This window comes from Hyaena hyaena, unplaced genomic scaffold, assembly GCF_003009895.1.
Source record: "Hyaena hyaena isolate Hyena2069 unplaced genomic scaffold, ASM300989v1 scaffold_51, whole genome shotgun sequence".
In the NCBI taxonomy this organism is placed as follows: domain Eukaryota; kingdom Metazoa; phylum Chordata; class Mammalia; order Carnivora; family Hyaenidae; genus Hyaena; species Hyaena hyaena.
The window spans coordinates 1,449,557-1,467,065 of record NW_024080683.1 but is presented as its reverse complement, the minus strand read 5'-3'; the positions used below and the strand labels follow the sequence as shown (position 1 = coordinate 1,467,065).

At 46.8% G+C, this 17,509-nt stretch overlaps 1 protein-coding gene across 1 annotated transcript in view; it reads right to left on the bottom strand.

Moving 5' to 3' along the window:
• The window catches only part of SMARCA2 (SWI/SNF related, matrix associated, actin dependent regulator of chromatin, subfamily a, member 2), a 180,780-nt gene that overhangs the window by 26,661 nt on the left and 136,610 nt on the right, over positions 1-17,509 (bottom strand). Inside the window, exons 28-29 of the mRNA XM_039230804.1 lie at positions 10,199-10,416; positions 1,975-2,028 (exon numbers count right to left, since the gene is read on the bottom strand). Coding sequence (XP_039086735.1) covers positions 1,975-2,028; positions 10,199-10,416 — 272 coding nt within the window. The remainder of the gene's footprint in view (positions 1-1,974; positions 2,029-10,198; positions 10,417-17,509) is intronic.

Below are 17,509 nucleotides of genomic sequence, written 5' to 3'. Positions count from 1 at the left end.
GGGAGCTGGCGCGCGTCCGCAATGCGGCATGTATGCCCGCGTGCACGCAGCACGCACGCACACACGTGCCCCCTTTCCTCCTACCTGCCCCCCCGCCAGACCCCTTTCCCCCCCGCGCTGTGCGGGCCCAGGCCCGCTGGGCCCACGTGGTCTCCGGAGGCGCCCGCGGTTCCGTCCCAGCCAGGGCTGCCGGAGCACGCCGGCACCCCGCACTCTCCTTGGGGTTCCCGCTCTGCCCACACACAGACCTGATGCCTCCACCGCCCCCTCCCCCCCGTGTGTACACACGCTGTGTGCTACTGTGTCCCTGTTCTTCCTTGATCGCTCTTTCCAACTCGGCTTTAAGCCATTCGTTTTACTCATTTCTCCCCCACCTGCGATACTCGCGCGGAGACAGACACGGACCCCGCTCAGCACGTCTTATGCACGCGTGCTCAGCACGTTAAAATTCTGTGCGTGCTAACACAGCCTCTCAACACCACACATCGTGAGCTCGGGGGCTAGTGGGAAAGCACGCGTACGGGGCGGTAAGGGACGAGGGAGGCCGGCGTCAAGCCCGTCGCGGTGGCTCTGGAAATTACAGTCTAAATGTGTCTTCGGGGAAAGCGTATTTATCTGGGCCCCAGGGACATGCAGCCATATCCTCTCGCAAAAAGGCCAGGCATGACACTGGAGGCTGGCCATACCCTTCAAAGTCGTCATTAATCCACTTTTCACAGTCATATGACCATTCTGAGGTCAGAGGGGGAAAGGGGCTTATGTCTGCCCTGGTTTACTGGGCTGGCCGTGTAGCCACATCATGCCATGTAGACCTGAAGGCTTCCTCTCCATGTTGGGCAACGGGCTGGTGGAGGTGGAAGCGGTTACCCAATTTGTTCTCTAATTTAAACGGACCAAACTAATGAAGTCGAGTTGCATTTTGTTTCAGTCCCAAAATGCAAATCCGGACTGAGTTCTTTCTCATAACGGCGAAAATGGAACACAGTTCTTGATGTCCTGCGACACACGCGATGGTGAGAGTGTCTGTCTGGCTTCCGGGGCTGAACGCTGTTTACTGAACACCAATAGGAATTATCAAAACTCAACCGTCTTGGACAACAGTGCTATCCCCACACGGACGCGGGTAGGCACAAATCACTCCCACGTTCGTGTCCTTACATACGCAACTGGGATCGGCATTCGTTCCGGAATGCCGGATGCACGAGGCTTCAAGGCTTCTTCCTCCTGGCCCTAGACTAGAGCCTCCGCTAGCGGGGCTGGGGATGCTGTAAAGCACGGTACCGGGTCAACCGACCCAAGTGCAACATGGATGGGCCAGGGGCGCACTCTTTTTTTTAAGTTCAAGCTGCAGAAAGAAACCTTGTAGGACTGATCGCTCCCAACCCCGAGAAATCACGCACATCCCTCTCGTCCAACATCACCCTGTTCTCACAAAATGCCTAAGAGGAAAAGCATTTCTGTTTTCCGCCCGCAGCCGCAAAAGCACACCCGAGTCCAGCAGGCTGGCGTGGGGCACTCAGGACCACGCGGCAGGCACACGCAGACGGCTGCGCACGCGGGGGCCAGCTCCCGAGCGTCAGGCGCGCTGTGTGCACGCAGGCGTGTCTTCACGCCCTGCAGGAGCCGCGCAACCGACGGGCTTTTCAGGAAGCTTCGACAGCAAAGCAGCGGGAAGTTAGGAGGCCCACGGCTGTAAGACAGAAGCCGCCCAAGGGAGGAAGAAGCAAGAGAAACCATCTCTGGGGTGGCGCCGGCAGGCAGGCACACCCCAACCAAAGCGCAGCGCGAACACCTTCGAGAGCCTCGGCGGGGGGGGGGGGGGGGGGGGGGGGGGGGGGGGGGGGGTGGAATATCTGCGTCTCCGTGTCCCACCCCAAGTGGGCGTGGTCGGGAGGCTAGCGGAGAAAACGGCGGGCTTGCTGTCCAGAGGGATACCTGTGTTCAGAGACAAGGGGATACGAGACAGATCCTGACCTGTTTCCTTCTATTTCCAACTGAGAATTACCGGGCACCTTCTCCACGTTACACCTGCAGTAGAGTAGAAAGAACACTGGAGTCAGAAGACCTGGGTTCGAGTCCCAGCCCGGCTCTTCCTCCTACGTTGGGTGACCTTTGGGGGAGTCCTGTCCCTCCTCCAAGCCTCAGACTGCTCACCTGCCTGCCCGGTCTACTCACGGGATTTGGTGCTGGGGGCGGGGGGGAGGGCTGTACAGAATCATGTGTGGAACCGCATTCTACACACACACACACCGTGCTGGGGGCGGGCTGTACAGAATCATGTGTGGAACCGCATTCTACACACACACACACACACACCCCTTCTGCAGGAATGGGGAGAAAAGAAATCTTCGTGACGTCTCTGAGACTTTGCGCTTCTCCGACGCACGCATGCGCGTGACTCCGGTTCCTGCTCCGTCTGCGCATGTGTGATACGAGCCTCAGGGTGCGGTCGCGGGCACGGCTCCAGAGGCCGAGGAAGTGAGGCGGCGTTGGCGGGGGCGACACCTTACAGGAGCGCCAGCCCGTCCGAGGCCACCCCCCCGGGCGCCGCCAGCCCGGCTTCCCCCCACTCCGGTCTTAAGTCCGCCCCTTGGACGGGAGAGGACCGTAAGCCACCGCCGGAGGTCCCCGGCCCGTGTGCAGGCCCCCGGGGAGGCCTCGGACTGAGGACTCGGAAACTGCTACCCTGGCGCCCCCCTACGTGCCGGGAAAGCGCGGCTGCCGGGCGTGCGGCGTCGCGGGCAAGGCGTCCGCCCTGCCCAGACCGGCCTGTAGCACCCACAGCCGGCGGGCAGCCGCTCGCGAAGCCCCTTCCCAGAGCCACGTCGCCCTTCGGAGGGCGTGAGGCTCCGCACAAAGGGGAAGCCGTAAACCGAGGAGCGGCGCGGCGCGGGAGGGGGGATGCGGAGAGTTGGCTGCAGTGTCTGCAACAGCGGGGAGGACGGGAAGGGGCGTGCTGGCCAACGACGCCGCGAGCTCACGAAGGCCAGACGGCGCCGAGAAGGCCGGTCACCCTCCGTGGGCAGCGGGCAGCCCCGCAGAGTTCCGCAGCGGCGGTCGGCGAGGAGCTAGCTACACGCCCCGGAAAGGCAGGGGCCGCGGGCGGCACGCACGCAGCTGCCCCAAGGCCAGGCCACCCGCCACGCGGCAAGGGCCTCGTGAAGAGGCTGGGGGGGCGCCGGAAGGCGGGGTGCCCGGGAGCGAGGCCGGAGCGTGTGTCAAGGGACCTCTGTTCCCGAGTGCATTTCAGGACTAAGGCGCAGAACCGGGAGCACTCTCCGTGCTGCACATTTGGGACACTGGGTTGATGGGGACACAGAAGCCACATCCGGACGGCGCGGTCTCGGGGCCACTTGTCCGGAAGGAAGGGAGACCGAGGCATGGTAAACCCTCCCTCAGACACTTCACAGAACGTGTTGTAAATAATTCGGGGGACGATGGGCAAGGTTCTGTGAGCTCAAACTAACGAAGATTCCGGTTCACAGGAGACGCGAACAAGAGAGATTCCCCGCAGGATCATTTCGGGTGACTCGGGTGGGGAGTGCGCGGGGACTGATCCACACGGGTCAGCCGTCTGATCGCTTCGGGGGGAAGCAAACAAGTTACAAAATACTCCAACCACCACGGAAAAAAGAATACTCACAGGGACACAGATTAGGCTTTAAACATCTCGGTTACTACAAATCTGTCGCAGAGAGAATACCGGCAGTGGTGTGAAGTGTGCGCCCTGGATCGAAGCCTCGGGAGGGTCATCAGTGTGGGAAGTCCCCCCCCCCCCAACCCCACGCAATAAATCATGCACGTCAGGTGAAGCACTTGAGAGAAAACCTCAAAACCAGGCAACATTTTTTTGTTTTTTAAACAAGAGCCCATGCCTTCTGGAGCACGGATTGATGAGATGGGGACCTTCAAAACCAGCAGCGCGGCCTTACTCAGCTTGAGGCCAATGCCACGGGCCACTTCAGTGTGTACAGGAATTAAACAGTACATTGAGTCCTAAGGCTTGCGGTCTACCCCGCCCTGGGAAAGGAGCTACAAAGTAAAGGAATGACATACTGGCTCTCCTTTCCCAGGGTAAATGTCTTTATAATGATAGTATATTTTTTTTCTAAAAAGTGACCCTCAACAAGGACTAATGTCATTGTGCCCTCACTGAAGAGGCTCACATGACAATTACTTCCCTGGATCCCCCTGGCCGCCCACCTGCTGGAAGGAAGACGGTCTGCCTCCTCCAATGCATGCACTGTGAGCAAGTAGGGGAAGTACTGTGAGTTTTTTGGTTTATTTTTTTTCTTTTTGATTTTTGGTTTTTTTACCCTCTGGCCCTATTCTGCAGTACAGGGTTGGAACTACAGAGGGGATGCCATAAATATTTCCGGTATGAATGAATGATTTTCTACAGTGTGAGGACAGCTGAAATTCAGAACAAGCCAAGGCCTTCCACCGCTCTCAGACCTATCATGAAGGCTTCTGAAAACTCAGGGCAAGAAGATGATAGTCCGTGTTCAGGGAAGACAGTGGAGCCTCAAGTGGGTCAGGGACAAAGGAGCCCAGCAGTCCCCAGCCCTGCCGCCCCACTCTGGGCTACGTTGTAGCCACCAATCAGACCAGCCAGGCAGGGGTCTCCTGCCTCGTCCACTGCTTCCCTGTGTCCATCTGCAAAGCTGGCCCTTAAGTCCCAACAGCAGACAGCAGGGCAGGCCTCATGAATGCTCCTGCTACAGTCTCCAGACAATTCTCAGGGAGGGGAGAGAAGAACCTTTCCAGGTTCTTCAGGGATGAGGACAATGCTCAGATTAGAAAAGTTAGGTACAATACATGTTGAACAAAAGCCACCGATGGACGGGACTGTTGACCGCATAGGAAGGCGCTTCGCATGATTTCAAGTATCCAGTTCGAAACTAATTACACCCTGAAAGACTATGCAGATTGCTTCTAGTAACGTTTAAGAAATCACATAGAAACAGAGAGGACAAGAGGTGAGAGTCAATGTTCCCACATCAAAATGAAAAAGGAGACTTGAGACCACTAACCTTGATGAAGACCCTCCATAAAAATTTAGAGATTATTCAGATGCCACAGGGCTATTGAGAGAAGATAAATAATATCATTTAAGTACTAGTAGGGGGAAAAGCCTTGGCAAGCTGACCTCATTTTATTCTTTCAGTGGGGTTTCTGGGTGGATAGAATGGAGAGGCCATAAACATGGGTCTCTTGGCCTCAACCTTTCTTGATAAACTTGACAAAGGACAGACTGAGTATCATGATGGCATGGTCATAAGAAATTGCAGATGGCTAATCAACTTTCAGGATTACTGTTTAGGGGCACCTGGGTGGCTTAGCTGGTTAAGCATCCAACTTTGGCTCAGGTCATGCTCTCACGGTTCGTGAGTTCAAGCCGCGCGTCCCGCTCTGTGCTGACAGCTCAGAGCCTGGAGCCTGCTTCAGATTCTGTGACTCCCTCTCTCTCTGCCCCTCCCTGGCTCGTGCTCTGTCTCTCTCTCTCAAAAACTAAACATTAAAAAATTGTTTTTAAAAAAAGGATTACTGGCTAGTACATTTATGTCAGCATGAAGGGATTTTCAGGGGCACATAATAGAGATATGTCCTTTGCCTTTCAGAAGTTTCTCAGAAACAGCTTATAGCAAATCTGATGATAAAAACAAAACAAAAACTGACTTAGACAAGGAAACATGATTTTTAAAAAAGGCACAGAAATTAAGTTATAATACTAGACTGGAAAGATGGGACATGAATCAGTTAAATGGAACTGCATAAGGGAAAGAATGAAATTGATACAGAACAGGTTAAAAAAAAATCAAGTGCTTATATGACAGCTAACCTTGGCAGCATTCAAGTGAGAAAAGAGCTTTCTACATGTTTTGAGGAATGGGAGCTTTTCAACAAGTCCCACTCTCCATTAAGATTAACTCTGTGTCAGAGTTGCTGGAAAAAGTTAAGACACTCTTGAGGCAGGGTACCAGAATATTGGTGTGCAGATCAAGGAGGCTCACCACTGCCCTGCGATTAGCCACCAGAGCACCTCTGGAGGTATGGGTGCCGTATTTTACATGGGACACCAAGAAAATAAGATGTGCCTGAGGAAGGGGACCAGGATGGTGCAAGTCTAGGCAGCACTCGGAGAGCAAAGGGAGGGGTTTCCGCCTCAAGGAGAATGTCCTGAGGTGGATACGTGCACAAAGCACACTGCTCGGAATGAGAACAGACGTGCTCTCTGACCATCCAAGTAGAACAGCTGGAAGTCGGAAGGGCTGAATCCTACAGGAAAGGACTGTTGTGTTTGTGGCTGCGTTTCAGTGTCATTAACTGTCCCCCAACACAGTGCACTACCTCTTGGGGGGGGTCCTCACAGAGGCTGGATGGGAGTCTGTCAACGATGGCAAGGGGGACACGTTTGGGTCATGGGAAGATGGGCCAGTGAGAGCAAAAATCCCAGATCCCTCTAGAATCTCTCCCTTATCCAAGTAATTACGAGCCATGTCTCTAGACTCAGGATAGCTCTCCCAGACCCTACCCTTCACCATCTGATTCTAGATCTCATCCCAGGGGTAATTTTAAAGGGTACAGATGCAAATTAGGATGGATCCTTTTTTAAAGGAATAGTGTCTTAGGTTAAATATTATATAATCTCAGAAAAGGATTTTTAAAAGCCTCCCATAGAAACAGAAAACAATGCGTATCATAACAAGTTAAAACAAAGCCTTCTAACACTGCTTGGTTGGGGGAATGAAAATGGTAGCAATGAGTTGTAGCTGACCAGTCCTAGCTTTAAGTAGCAGTTACTGCAGAAAGATTTTACATTTGTGAAACACACAAAATTACTGGCTCTTTGGGGTCATATTTTCAAAAGTATCCTTAAAAAAAAAAAAAAAAAAAAAAAGGCCTGGCACTGAAAACAAAGGCAATAAATAGATGCTTAAATTATCCTAGTTCTTTATAAAAAAGAAAGATACATCTGTCCCAGAATCACGCAAGAACTTTGAAAAAACTGTCTCATGAGAGCTAATTAATTTTTATATATCAGTTAAATATAGATGGCAATTCTTATCTAATACACTGCTAATCTGTCTGACTGTCAGAACCCTAACATTTGAGGTGGGGCGGGGGGAGGCTGGTACAGGTGGTATTTCTTGCACAGGTAGGCTGAGATACTATATTAGTAGCTGACTTTAATGGTACAAAAATCTCAGCACATGGAGGGGTAGGTACATTTCCCAGCAGTATTTTCTAAAACCAACAAAAATATAACAATGTATCCAATTAAGGCCCTCCTAATTTGAGCGCCTCCTACTTGAGCACCAAGTTTGGGAAGAGAAATAAAACACAGAAATATTCAGGATAAGTGCTTTTTTTTTCCTTCTAGAATACTAACACGAAATATACATGAAGCATGCAGCAGTGGGAATGGGAGTCCCACTCCCCAGAATGGACCTAAATGTGGGGGCTAACAGAAGGGGCCTTAGGAGGGTACTTTGCAAGGAAGAATTAAATACATTAAAACCAGAGAAACAGGAGGAAAAAAGTACTCAGTGTCTGCATGCTAAAATATTTAAATATTCTTTCCCTACAATAAAACCAAAGACATGTTCGATAATCAGTCCCAGTGAAACTGTGTTTTCCGCGTTTGGAGCGGGGGAGGGAAAGCATAGGAAAACGTATTAGCAAAGACGCTTACTTTCAAGCGCTCAGAGCTCCATTTACCCACCTGATGAGCTAAAAGTAGTCTGGAAGGCTGATTATTAATAATTAAACGACTCAGCAAGCAAGCTTGGCCTGTATTAACTCCTCCAACTCACCTGATGCCTCTAGAGGCAGGTACAGTAATCATTCCATTTTGTGGATGAGGAAAGTGAGGCTCAGAGGGGTTAAGGAAGTCACCCAAGCGCCCCACAGATAGTAAATAAATGCTGGAGTCAAACACACGTAGGCTTAACCCAAGTAAGAGCTTAAGCGGTCAGCAACGGTGCCGTGCTGTGCTGAGGTGCAAGGCATCTAACCTCCTGTTCCGCGGTGGTTGCTAGGAAGGGGCCAGCCCATCACTGTGTGTGCCGGCAAGTCCAACACCCAGAAGCCTGTGGAGCCAGCAGGTGATATAAATGAGTCAAGTGGGCCCGGCGGGAAAGCACCATGATAAATGGCAAGTGAGACTCCACGTTGGAAGGATGGTAGCAGGTGATGGGGCTGCGGCAAGCTGGGTCAGGAGAGCCCGTGGACGGGGAGGGGGAGCACTTCCTCACCCCTCTCCGTTATGACCTTGGGGAAACTTGGGTAGAATGCTGCATGTTTTTTAGGTTTTTCTAAAAGAATGGAAAATACCTGAAGTTTATAAGAAATCTCTCCAGTTTTATGTGTTTGCTTTCTCCCCAGCCCCATCTCCCCCAATCCTCCACCAAACAACATGAATCACGAAATCAATCAATCTGCGGGCAATATGTGGTCCACCAGCTGGTGACCTCTTCTGCACCATTACAGAGGAGCCAGCCGACACCTGGAACAAAAGGCCTAGCTCCTAAACCTCTTGGCTCTTCGCCGTGCTCCCGCCGCCCTAGACTCTACTCAGCAGGTTATGAGCAAGACGCCTGTCAAATATCAAGGCGCACCTGGTCAGAGTAACAGATGTGTTCTGCTCTCCTGAGACAGAGGCAGAGAAGTTGGAGGTTTATGCAGGGCGATCCTCTCTACTTATTATTATTATTATTAATTTTTTTTTTTTTACACCAGAGGCAGATAAAAATAAGGCATCCTTGTCCAAGCTGGTTTCCCGGAAACCCTTCCTGCCTGTGGCATAACTACCAATAGGGCTGGGGGCGAACAGAACCCTGACAGAGTTACTGATTCTTGGCTTACAAGGAAGGGTGCCCGTTTACTCTGGTCCAAGAACGGACTTGTGGCCGAATTTTCCTGTCTGGACGGCTGTCATGCCTCTGTGTCCATGTGTAGCCTCCCCAAACCCAATACAATGGGGCTGCTCTTTGTTGCCCCGTGTGAAATATACAAGGGGATGCTCTTGAAAGGAACAACAAAGGCAAGTAGTAAGAATAGTAAGCAGAGAACCTAAAAACACAAAGAAGGGTAAGAAATTCTGACTCTTTCACACACACTTCCTGCTAACACTTTCCACCATTTCTAGAAACTCCTTATAGATAACAAAGACCCAACAATAAAATCTCTTGGTGGAATTTCTTCCTGTTTACACGACTTCATCTTTATTATGACGTTTTCTTCCTGATATAAAACAAGCACTAAAGTTGCAAAGAAAAACTAAAATCACAGCTTCGTTACATGTGTTAAACACTCCTGGGTGTACAGAGCAACGCTACCATAAATTAAAAAAAAAAAAAAAGTAATAAATGACCAAAAATGGATTAAATGCCACTGCACAACTGCGAGAAATACAATGTTTAATTCTTCTGTTTGTTATCAATTTTTCAACTGGAACGAGATGTGATCTTTCTATGAAAACTGCATCACATGATTATCAAGCAGAAACCAAAACAACTAACCAAAATGTAGCCCAACTAGTTTATCTACTGTGTCGAGCTGACGGACACGGGTCTGGGGATTATAATGTCCCTCGCGGACTTCTCCACACTGGCACTGAAGAGTTCCATGAAAATGAGGTACATCTCCCAGAAAACCACGCCGTCTATGTAGTGTCATTAGGAAGAAGGAGATGTTGTTTAAACGAGTGCTCAGAAATACAAGTGTGTTGGAAGGAAAGACGGAATGGTATTTCTGACGAACCACCTCTTTGGTTTTCGACAGAGTCTCAACACCAAATATTTACCTTAAGTGTGCTAGGATTCTCCTTTCCCAAACAACTCAGCCCAAAAGTATAATTTCACTATGTCGTTCCAGCCCTTCTACAAACAGGATGGTATTTCACAGATGCTGAGGAGTCCTAACTCCTCCGGTTTACATTTTCTTTTTAATTTTTGTCACCTACACTCCTATTTCCAAATATCATAAACAATACCTGGTAAAAGAGCATAGAAAACAGCAATGGCAGCCACTGTGAAAATGGTACAAGGTTCCTGATACCTCTGGGCAAAAGCCATGAAACACAAAGCAGAAAGAACCTTAACACCCCAGGGCACACCTGAATCCATCTTGCTCTGTCGTGACTACCAACTGTGTCTGGGTGGAGGGGATCAAGGTGTAGGAGTGAAATACTCACCTGTCTTTGTAGTTTATTACTGTATCAATGATGGCGTTCATCTGCTTGGTCAGTTTGGGGGGATTTGGGGATAGTTTCTCGGCTGGAGGGCGGCCTCTTCTCTTCTTGGCCTTTTCCACGTCTTCTTTGGCAGGATCTTTATCCACATTTCTTCGTCTTTTTCTCTTCTTGAGCCGCACCTCCTCTTCCATTTCTTCCAAATTGCCGTCTTCAATGGCCTGTTGTAGTAGGGAATGAAGGAGGAAAATTCAAGACAAGAGATTAACCGAGAAAATTGTAAAAAGCCAAGTTGAGTCATGAGAATAAAGTAAAACTAACAAAAATAAGATAAAAAATAGAAGTAAACAGTAACCAGTCAAGTAAGAAGAGCAAAGACCGCCATATTGGGTAAATAATCTTTAAACCAAGTCTAATCTTGGAACAAAATAGAGCGAGGGCTAGAAACACTAATAGCAAGAAGAAATGACGAATACAAAAAGGTCTATACACGTTAAGTGTCTGAAAGATAACTGAATCCAAATTAAATTTTAGCTCAGTATAAGAAAAAGACCTTAATTGTTTTACTACTATACAAGAGGGAGAAGGTAAAACAAAACAAAATAAAAAAAAAGTGGTGGTTGAAGAAAAAATTTCCTCTAAGAATACATCCTTACAATCATATAAGCCCTGACCCTCCTCTAGGCTTTTACATCAATTTACTCATGATTCACAACATAAATCCGTATTCCATCCAGATTTTGTTCTAACGTAGCAATTAGTAAACAAGGAAACAGGAAGTACAAAGCCACATTCCTTGGTAAATGCACTTAAATCATCTGATAAAGAACACACACACTCACAGACAACAAACACTTTTTTCCAATTACCTGCAAACGCTTGCTTTAAACCAGAGCCAGCAGCACTAATGCAGAGAGATAATAAAATAGCTATAAAAACAACCAGGTATAAAAGAAACCTGTTCGTAAATGGCTAAAAGATCCATGTGACAGACCCAGAAGTTTAAACTTTTTTTTTTTTTTTAATCCCCCTGGTAAATCTCAAAACTTAAGAAAAACAAAGAAAAACTGCAATGGAAAAAAAACAAAACCAAACAAAACAAACCAGATAAAATAAAATTTGACCATGAAAAAGAAAAAAATTTTTAAAAACCTTTCAATTGCATTTCAAGATTGCTTTCTCACACAAAATAAACTGATGTTGTTATTTGTTCCTCCTGGCTCTCAATATTGCTTCCAGTATGCAAATGCTAATCAATCCTTTCTCGTAGCTGAAAGAGCCCTAATCATAAAGCAATTACCTTCATTTCTCCACAGCACCAAACATGGCTAATATTTATGATCATGTGAGTATAACAATCAATATAAAGAGTGATTACAGCTCAGACATAATTTCTTTCACTTGTGTACAATGCCTCCTGAAAAAGAAAGGTTTTAGGAAGAAAACCTGGTGCAGAACACGAAACAACCTGGCATGTTAAAAATGCTAGTGGGATTAAAAGAATGTTTTCTATGCATCTTCCAATGTGCAAACCCGAAGAAGCAACATGCACACAGACAGAATCCTAAGGGACAGTCTGAGGCTAGGCCTTAATAATCAAAAGACAATTTCCATCATGATCCTACAGTGTTCAGATAACCACTATGAAGGAGGCGAGATCTGATGAGTTATGAGGAAAAAGGAAAAAAAAAAAAAAAAAGGAGGAGGAAAAAAAAAGCTTCCACATTATTTCATTAATATTCATTTGCCTAAAAGCAGGACACCCAAACTATACAGCTAAACACACTGCAGCTAAGCGAAGATTAAGAAAAGGAAATTGTCCCGCAAATGTTGGGGACTGAACATGCTAATAATAAATACAGCATGCAACGCTGTCAACAGTTAATGGTATTGCTCTCCTCAAGCACCCAGTTGCACACAGAAATACGGAGAACACCGGCTTTTGATGTGTTACACACCTACACATGCCTGGGATGTAGTTCTACTGAATCTTCAAGACGGCAACGAAAAAGGATATTTACCTTACCACTATCAGCAGGCCGGCTATCGGAAATCACAGTTAGTGGGGATAAAATTAACAAGCCAGCAAAGCAGCGAGCTGCTAGTCTCTTCATCAGCTGATCAGGAAAAAAAAGAGAGCTGGGGAAAGGCTATGTTTTCATATACAAGTAATTTTATTTTACTGAAAATTTAATACTGAAAGGATTGTGGATACTCAAATCTGCTGTTTCATTCTACCTACTACAAGGCCCGAAGCCTTCCTCCTTCAGCCTGTTTTAATATTGACAACTACTTATCATATTTTTCCCCCCTTATTATTCCAGGAAGCAGAATTAGAGATTTTTTAGCTCAGATGGTTTCTGATTCTTACTCTCATTTTAACAATTAAGCCAATAAGGAAACAAATTAATATTCAAATTTATTTAAAAAATTAAAACAGTTTAAGCTTTTTTTTTGGTATCTTAAACCTCATTTTAGTGCCTTTTTTAAAAAAAAAAACAGGCTGCATGTTTTTGGAGCAATCTAAGATGAATTTTTTTTGCCTAAAAGAATTTTTTCATTAAATGCATGTCGGTAAAAGCAATGTGCATGTTTCTCAAGTTCAAACATTTTAATACAATGTCATTCTTCTCTTTAAAGAAAATCTCGAACAACTGTGATACTTCCCTTTCAGTTTCGTGCTGTAAAATTTTTCATTGTTTTTCTTTTCAGTGGGATCCATGAAGAGGGGGAAGTTGTGAAAAGGAGATTTCTACTCTCACCCCCTCCCCTTAATTTGGGGGGGGGACACCGGAACAAAGCATAAGCTTGTGATATTTGGACTTATCAATCTCTAAATCTGGGAGCAGCTAAGAAAAGCGAAAACAAATAGCAAAAAGAACTAATGAAACAATGTTTATTGCAATTGCTCATACGTGCAGATTCTTATTAAATTTAGATTTTTGGAATCACAAGGAAACACACAAAGTACTGACCATTATTCCCCTTAAATTAAGGTTTTATGCAGGAATGCAGTCAGCTACAAAACATCTTCCCTCCTCCCCCAAGACCCCAAACACATCCATATGCAGTACTTTATGTTCAGGGATTTCTAAGGGTCTTTTTCTAATGGAAATCAATTCGCTAAATTATTTCCCAGTGCTTTTCGCACTGAAAGAAGGAGAGTAAGATTACTCCTGCATGTAAGTAAAATTATTCATGGAAATTTAAAACTGATCTTTTATTTAAAAAAATTATTTATTACACTGGCTCAACAGACTCAACTCAGTACTAGGCGGCGGGGGGGGGGGTGCCACGAAAAAAAAAAAAACTTGCTACACAATGCTAAAGTACTACCCCGAAAAGAATGCCCTTCCAAACCTTTTACCAGCACAATAATGAAATAAATCACAGAAGCAAACCCCCAGTTTCCGACTGGTGACGTGTTGCGCAAGAGTGCGAGCCCTAATTCAACATACAGACGGCTCCCATGCTGAACTGCCTCTAGATTTAATGAAGTGAATAGGAAGGAAGTCGGGGAAAAAAAGTGTACAAATAAGAAATTAACACTTTCCTTCCCTCTCCAAACGGTGAGATACAACTACGGCGAAGTTTGGTGAGGCACTTCTTTCCTTAAAGGCACACTGCACCCATTTGGCTCCGAATGTCACTTAAAAAAAACCCTTCTGGTGATAAAAATCCCCAGCCAAGTTAAAATAGTTAAGCATATTCCAGCTTGTGTTTTTCCTGAATGAAGCTGGGAATTACTCCTTCCTCCACTGGATGGCAACCTTTTCTCCCCCCCCCCCCCCTTCTTTCTTTCTCTTTCTTTCTTTCTTCTTCTAATTTTTTTTTTTTTAAAGAATACATTTGCACGACACCAGAACCGGATACAGAAAGGCTCCTTCTTCAATTAGCTCTTAAGAAAGCGGCATGTGGTTCTGATAACAAAATGCAGGAGACGGTCCTGCAGGGTAAGCGGTTTCAGAGCAAACACTTTTGCAGCCTGCAAGGCACATGGCAGAGCCGACCGGAGGAATCGGTCACTGCACGTGGGTCTGGTCGCGCCCTTGCCATCCCGACACACGCCGTGTCTTTTAGGGGAGGACGGATGGTCCACAGAGAGGGCATTATTCTTGCTCGCCTTGCCCCGCGCTGCAACGGGGTGCTGTTAATACGGGACTTCTCAGTATTACCCGGGCGGAACAGAGCGGATTCAAGCCCGTGAATAGGTAAACAGGGACGAGCAAACAAAAGCCACAAGCAAGTAGGAGGCATTGTTTCTCTGTGGTCACCGTTTTCCACGCCAGTGTCTCTAAGCCCACCGTGCAGAGTGGCGCAGCCCCAGCAGCAGAACAGACCATCTTCGAAAAAATCAAAAGGAGCAATTCTAAAGACATCTAGACAATGCATGGATAGGAAATGGGAGATCCAGTATTCTCATACCCAGCTCTGATGTTTAAACACCACGTTTCTGCCTACAGACACGGACAAGGTCTCCTGCTCTCTGTGGGGGTCCTCCTCCCTTAGGAACTTGAATTAGGGTCCCAAAGAGGACCCTAGATGTTATGGGGGGGCGGTTTGCAGGACATTAAGGCAGGCGGGTGAGGACAATTACATATCGATAGAGTGCTCCCTTCAGACCACACGCTGCTAAACTTGATTCTGATACTAAGGGAGGCTAAGCCTCCCTCACGCCCTGCCCAGACCCTGAAAGACAGGTAATGATGGCAGCAGCCGCAGGGGCAACAGCAAATAAAGCGGATTTTTAAAGAAACTTGAAGATTTCACGTATGGAAAATTTTCTTACAATAGGGATATTTAGTAACAGCAACAAATTGAACGTGGAGTTCTGGAGCTCATGCTAAAAATGCCAGCCCATTTCAGTCTCTTGGTTTAATAAAAATCATGGCACTTCTGGATACAGAAGTTTGGACTTGGGGTTTGGGATCATTATACGTTTTTTTTTTTTTAAGTTTATTTATTTTGAGAGAGAGAGAGAGAGTGAGCATACAGGTGGGGCAGGGGTAGAGAGAGGGAGGGAGGGAGAATTATAAGCAGGTGCTGTGCAGTCAGCACTGAGCCCAATACGGGGCTCGAACTCAGAAACTGTGAGATAATGACCTGAATCAAAATCAAAAGTCAGATGCTTAACCGACCGAGCCACCCAGGCACCCCTGGATCATGTTAAGTTTTTGATCATTACCATCCCCAAAAGCAACCTGTTAGATCAGGAGGCGTAAAATCAAACTCCCAAGGGAAAATAAGCCAGACACCAAAGGACAGATACTGTATGATTCAACTTCCATGAGAAAGAAGAACAGCGGTTACAAGGCACTGAGTGTTGGGGGAAGTGTGGAATTAACTGCTTAAGGAGGATCGAATTTGGGTTTGGGATGACGGAAACATCCTGCAGTGTCTAACGGTGATGGTTCACAGCAGATTTGCTAAAATGTACACTTAGGTGGGTTAAGGTAGCACATTTTACATTACGTGTTTTTTACAACAATTTAAAAAAAGTCCCGGGACAGGGGGAATAAACTCTGTAAATATTAAACAAAACAAAGCAAACCCGACTACAGGCTCATACATGTTCCCGCCACCTTAACACACAGCACACAATACCAGAGAAGTCTCGCTGGCTTTCCTTCCAACCTCAGACCCTATAGCATTTCAACAGGTAGCACGTTCAGACTTGCCCTCGCCGGTGACTAGACGCCTTTCCAAAAATTCTTATTCATTCGCTTGTTATTAAGGAAATACCCAGGATGTGAGAAAATAGCTGTATAGAAGGACAGGACATACCTATTCACACACTTTATAGTTTTGTTAACAAATGCCTCAAATATTCAAGGACACAGATGAGTTGATCTAAAGGGTTTCTGTTTTTTGTTTTTGGCATATTATTTTTTTTCTTTTCTCTTTTTCACTGTGGTGCAACTGCCTGATGTCCAATTAATTCAGTGGACCCTCACTTCTTCACTCGTTCGTCAGGCACCAGGGTGTTGGGGACTGAAATGGCAACGCTGGCCATGAAGGGCAAGCACATGGATCCTCTGTTAACCTGAATTTCTGCTCAGCGACTTTACATCACTTTTGCCAACATGAACCAAAGTGTTCTTTCCCTAATGCCATAAGGAAGCTACCCAAGGAAACCTAGGGAAAGTGGGGGACAAGGAGAGCTTATACAGTTGAGACAAGGCAAATTAGAACCCTATTTCAGGTAAAAGCAATTGTGGGTGGGAAGAGGGGGAAAAAAAAGTATAGGAAGCATAAAAACTATTTCAGTCACAGGAACAACAAAGAACCCATAGGGCACCTTCTGGGGAGTATTACGCACAGTACTCTGATCAGAGCGTGACTGTTAGATTTAGTAGAGGGTGGCCCCTGCAACATCTGGCCCTGTAGACCCTCGCAGGTGACAAACAGGATGTACTGACACCTCTGTTCTCACAAGTTAGGCACGCACGGTGCTGGAGCTCCCTTGGGTGGAATAAAGAACCAAAGAGAATATATGAGCCAGCAAGAGGCTTAGAGAAACAACAGAGAATTAAAAGAAACACGGTTCTGCTTTCTTATCCTGAGACCATTTAACAGTTACCGTAATTCACAACCCACTGGTGCCCCAGGGAAGGCTTCTCAGGGAGGCCTGGGTCACCTCATACTTTGGGGTTCTCGGTATATTAAAATAAAAAACGAAATGCCAAAGCTAGGTAACAGATTGTGGTATAATTTCAATGCTTACAAAGAATAACATGATGGGGGAGCCTGAGTAGCTCAGTCGGTTGAGCATGTGACTCTTGATTTTAGCTCTGGTCATGATCTCGTGGTACATGGGATCAAGCACTATGTCAGGGATGCGCTGATAGCGTGGAGTGCGCTTGGGATTCATTCTCTCTCTCCAACAAACAAACAAACAAACAGACAGACAGACAAACTGGTGGTGCTGGGTGGCAAGGTAAGTTACGTGTCGGACTTTGGCTCATGATCTCCTGGTTCGTGGATTTGAGCCCTGCGTCAGGCTCTGGGCTGACTCAGAGCCTGGAGCCTGCTTCAGATCCTGTGTCTCCCTTTCTCTATGCCCCTCCCCTGCTCTGTCCCTGTCTCTCTCAAAAATAAATATTTATTGAAAGAAAGAAATTTTAAAAAATAAGAATAACATGATGTTTTTGAGACAGACAGGTAATGTACAATGACTGAGGTTAACCTCATTCGGGGGTCCTCCAGCCAAAGAAATGGCTTGCCTGTGACAGGCCATTCAGGAGCGACAGAGCCCTCCTCTGGGCTTCCAAACTGCATCAAGACACAAATTCTTTGGGCTATAAACGCGCTGTG